Raw genomic sequence first — 5,080 nt, forward strand, 5'->3', positions numbered from 1 at the left:
GAGGAGAGCGAACCGTGAAGGTAGAGAGCTGTGGGTGCAATCACTGCAGCTTTGAATGAACAACAGGTGAGCGTGAACTCCTTGGGGTGTTCTGGGTAAAACAGTAGTGCACTCAGATAGTTGTTCCTTAAAAAGATCAATCTTCCAAATTAATTATCTTGTAGCTTTCAAAAAGATGCCATAAAATAGCTAAGTGATCGGAATTACATGATAGGAAAGCTATTAGGAAGGCTTTCTTATGCTAAAACCCTTCTCAGTATGTGGTCAATGTAGTCCTCAGAACTTAGATCACTAGAGAACAGACACATAAATTACATGTGTTCTCAAATGACAATATTTTATTGGCCTAGCTGAGAAGAAAGTAAATGAAACTAATCAAGAACAAAAGTGGTGGTCCTTCTCTCACCAAGTGGCCTCAAAGGGATGACTACATTTTTATCGGTGTATCAGAAGAAAAAGGACAATTTCCTTCATTGAATGTGCTTTTCTGCACTGTAAAATGTAAATGCTTGCTATCACCCAAGTGTAAGTGGCTCATTTCATGTAATCATATTTACTTTTCTAAGTTGCCTATGATGGACCAATGAACTACTTTTTGATTTAAAAGTCTGCAAAAAAGTAGCGGCATTTTTTGCAGAGAAATGATATCTCTTTAGACATCCTAACAGGTCATATTTGCCAGGCCGCAATTCAATGTGAACTTTTTTTATGATCCAGACCAAGTTTTAAAAACTACTTTAAGATAGTCATTGTATCTTAATCATTAAAACAATGGAATACGTAACACAGATAAAAAGCCTAAAACAATCAGTGTTTACAAGCATTGGACACAATTTTCTGCTACTTTATTTTAAATTACTCAGAATGCACTGTGTGTTTGTGTGTTTATATGCATATAAACATCCCCCTGAGAAGTGATGAATCCAGCTATTCAGGAAGATAATTAAAAATTTATAAAATATTATTTGAGATTAAACCACACAGCAAATGTCTTTGTCAGTGGCACATAATGGCATTTTATAAAATTATATGGCGAAGCTCCATGATTCATATACCTATGCTCCTTACAGTTAACTAGATTCTGAATGTACTGTGACCAGTTTTGAGCATTCAAATTATTTTGTGCACTTTAAAAATTAATTGGAAAACAATAACACCAAGAGATGAAGTCAAAATCTCAATTCCAGACAAAAATGAGTAAATGTGATCTATTTTTGCCACTCCTGCCAATCACAAACAGGAGAAAGATGAGACAGTCTACTCCTTGGGGTAGTTACATAATCTGGTGTCAACTTGTGAAGGGGTAGAATCTAGTCTGTCAATCAGGTCACAGCTTGATGACCTCATATGGAGGCACCATGGAGATAAATAGCTCACTGGAGGCCAGATACAGACAGACTCTCTGCTTCTTCTTTCTGCTGACAAGCACACCTGGAGCTACAATAGAGCCCAGTAGCTGGAGGAGCCACTTGGAGACCCCTGCCAGCACTGAAATGCTTCCACTGCCGCTAGATCCACAAGACTTTCCACCCACTAGCCTGTGATCTTTCATTGCATGTGTTATGTGTTGCATGAGTCTGAAGAGGAATTTATAGATTGGTATCAGACATATGGGCTAATATCAGACATATGGGCTTGATCTGGACTGGGCTGGGATAGTTTCTCAATATACAATTGCTCTTTTATATAAAGCTCTTTCTTAAACACTTATGAGTGTCTATGACTTTGTTTCCGTACTCAACTCTGCCTAACACACTCCCTTAAAGTTTTAAAGTCTCAAAAACCCATGAATCAGGTCTACTTTTTCCTATAGGAATCACCTAGACAGCAGTGCGTTTGTTTGGGTGGCTATTGGCCCCACAAAGAAAGCTTTCAACACAACATGTAAGTCATCTACCAGAAGATTCTGAAATATGTAGAAAAGAAGGCAAATTGGTGAGGGGGTCTCAGGACTCAGTTCTGACATGAAAGTGTTTTTTGCCTTCCTCCCTTGCTTCCTATGTTTTTCCAACTGGGTGCTAGGAAAGCTGCCCTACAACATAGAAAAATAAAAACACAACAGAAGCAAACAAAATGTAGTTCCAAAAAAAAGCCTCTAGCTATACGACTAGAAATGGGGACTGATAGGCCCAAGCCTGCTGGTTCTGAGTGAATAAAATTAAGAGGGGGTGGAAGGCAATATTCTACCACTTTGGGGAAATGAGTGGGGAGAACAATGACTTCCACCCCTTTTACAAGGAGGAAGAAAATCTCATTTGCAGTAGAAGACTGTGGCCAGATATCTGTCTCTGACTCTACCCAGATTCAGTAAAGAGATGACATCTCTCTCCCAAAAGGTCTACAGCTGGATTGAACCCATCCCCACCTGTCAATAATTAGACAGCCCTACCCCATTAGAATTCACACTTTCACCTACTTCCCAAGAAAATGTATAGTGCCCCTCTCCTGGCAGGGCAACTGTGACTGCTCCACTCTGACTGATGAGCCAGTACCATTTACCTAAGGAGCCTGTGGGTAGAACAGAGTGTACCATCTATTTTCCCTTCTTCCATTTAGTAACAACCCATTACTCTTCCTCCTCAACTGATGAGAAGGAATCCGTGGAGCTGGGTCTCTGATCTACACAGCACTATATCCCAACCTTTCTAATGTATGGGAAGAAGCCCAGGTGATGTAGTGCTGCTAGCCAGCACATCAGCAGTTCAATACTCTAGCTCTGTTTCTGTAAAGGGATAGAGTCTTGGAAGCTCTATGGGGCTGTTCTCATTAGAAGTTGGAATAAACTCTAGGACCATGTTCTTTCTGTTTGTTTGGGTAATTTTCAGAGTCCTTGGATGAAAGGCAGCAAGCATAGAAAAGTTCTGAACCAACAGCATCCAATGAATACTTAGGAAATATCTCCAGAACCTTACAAGGGAGCATAACTCAAGTCACATCCTTCTTCTTGATACACGCTTACTCTTATTGCCACTCTTACTGATGTCATACTTTTACTTAAATCCTGCACTTACTCAAATCACTTCTTTCCTCTGAGTTAAGGAAGGCTCCCTGAAGGGCGTGACTTGTATCTAATCTGAGAATATATGAGGGACCTACAAAAATATTCATAGAGAAATTCCATGAACTTTCCATTCCATTATTCCAGAACATTTTGAATTTCCCTTGTAATTGGATACTTTGGAAGAACTCCCTCTTGCGGTTGAATTCTGCATTCAACTTGTTATCTTCTTACCTCCATTTCTTGAGATGTGCACTCGCAGCCTGTCATTTGACCTACTGATCCTAGGATTCACCAACATTTTCAGCCTTGTGAGCCAGAAGCTTGTCATCTGATTGGCTGACTTTAGAATTAATTCCTTCCACCAATAAGAAAAATCACTAGCAGGACTGGTGATACAAATTATGGCTCAATTCCTCTATTAAGTACCTTTATCTCATTTGATTATGTTTGATTATGTTTTCTACCACATAAGCAAAGACCCTGACAACTGACCAGCTCGTTGTGGATCCATTAGACCCCATAACCACATGAATCAGGAGATGCTCCAGCCTGATTGATGCCTTTCCCATGGACTTGAGACTTAGTAACTTCTACAACTGAATTATACATTTTCTTGAGATGAATTTATGTTTTTGTCTTCATATCATGTATCAGTGCTTCACTGGTTTTGCTCCTTTACAGAACCCAACAGAAGACAGAAGCCAAAAAGTCAGAATGAAAAATATGTTTCATAAAATTTAAAGTAACAACTATGATAGCTTGGGTTTTGTGCAGTACCTTTCCCCTAAGCAATAAAAATGTATCTAAGTTAACTACATCACCTGAGAGTTCTGTTTTGATGTCTCTTCTTCAAACGGCACAATTAAGTCAGGGCCAGTTAGTTCTGCATCTCACCATAGGCCTCGGTGAAAACCGCTAGTAGGGTCAGAGGCTAAATGCCTGTGCCCTATGCATGAATATGAGATATCAAGAACTTTGTTTTGATGGACCCAGTTTCGTTATCTTAAACTTGAACACAGATTCTCCCCAAAGGGACACAGATCACTATCACAACGCATACTTTTATTTTATCATTACTTACTTTCTTCTTTCCGTTTCAAATCTATGCAGTAGCTTCCGAAGACCACCGTTCTTAAATCCCTGAAAATGAGCCGCTGGGGCTCCCACAGTGATGACATCATAGATCGCATCTGGAACAGGAATGGACAAGGGAATGAACACCTCACAAACAACGCAGGCATGCTGTTTGCTGCAAAGTATCCACACACTGTGGGAAGTTTGAGAAATTATTCTGTTCAATTTTGCAGGAATGACTATGAATTCACATCTCAAGGGGGCAAGAGTAGCTAATCAATCTTTCTAAAAGCCACCTGGGCACCTAAGCAAGTTACAATACAGCTCTGATTGATGAATACACCAAATTGCATGCTACTGTGTAGAACAGTATGTTCTCTCATTCTTCTATATATGTACTGAGATAACACGTTAATTGGTCTTTTGTGTACTTTACTTTATTGAGTTTACATCATTTAATTGGCAATCATACTGAAATTCAACAATAATGAACACTCTTTCAACCCAAATGTACAGAGAACATAGTCAAAATAATGATGTATTTGAACTGAAGAATAGAACAGCAAAAGTTTATTTTATTTTATGTTTAATAGCTACAGAGTAGCTTTCTGTGTGTGTATACTAAATCTAACACAATTTCAAATCCAAGTTTTTACAATTTCCTTAAGTGACATAAGAGGATTTCACAATATGCTTTTTGATCCTTTTCTAGTGAGATAATTTATTTTCCTAATAAAAAATCCATACATTTCAATTGAAAGTCAATCCTTTGATATTGAAATCCATAAAGTCTGATACATATTAAGTTTATGGTTTGAAAGATGCCATCCTTTTCCATTATAATGAAAAGTATCCCCATAAGAAGGAAAGGCAAAGTGACTGCCTCTTTTAAACCATATTTTATCTGAGGGACCTAATTTCTTAGTAGATCCTTTTCAAATTGATTTTGGTATTGACACACTGGTTGTTTTTCAAATCTCATTTATGGGTAAAACAAATGAATAC

The 5,080-nt window shown here is 38.4% G+C and overlaps 1 protein-coding gene across 1 annotated transcript in view; it reads right to left on the minus strand.

Annotated features, from left to right (window-relative positions):
* INPP4B (inositol polyphosphate-4-phosphatase type II B) overlaps window positions 1-5,080 on the minus strand; it is a 459,089-nt gene that overhangs the window by 193,365 nt on the left and 260,644 nt on the right. Inside the window, exon 9 of the mRNA XM_045293549.1 lies at window positions 4,083-4,191. Within this exon, the coding sequence (XP_045149484.1) occupies window positions 4,083-4,191 (109 nt within the window). The remainder of the gene's footprint in view (window positions 1-4,082; window positions 4,192-5,080) is intronic.

This window comes from Echinops telfairi, unplaced genomic scaffold (assembly GCF_000313985.2).
Source record: "Echinops telfairi isolate 266 unplaced genomic scaffold, ASM31398v2 ScPeMD7_2186;HRSCAF=2738, whole genome shotgun sequence".
Classification (NCBI taxonomy): Eukaryota; Metazoa; Chordata; class Mammalia; order Afrosoricida; family Tenrecidae; genus Echinops; species Echinops telfairi.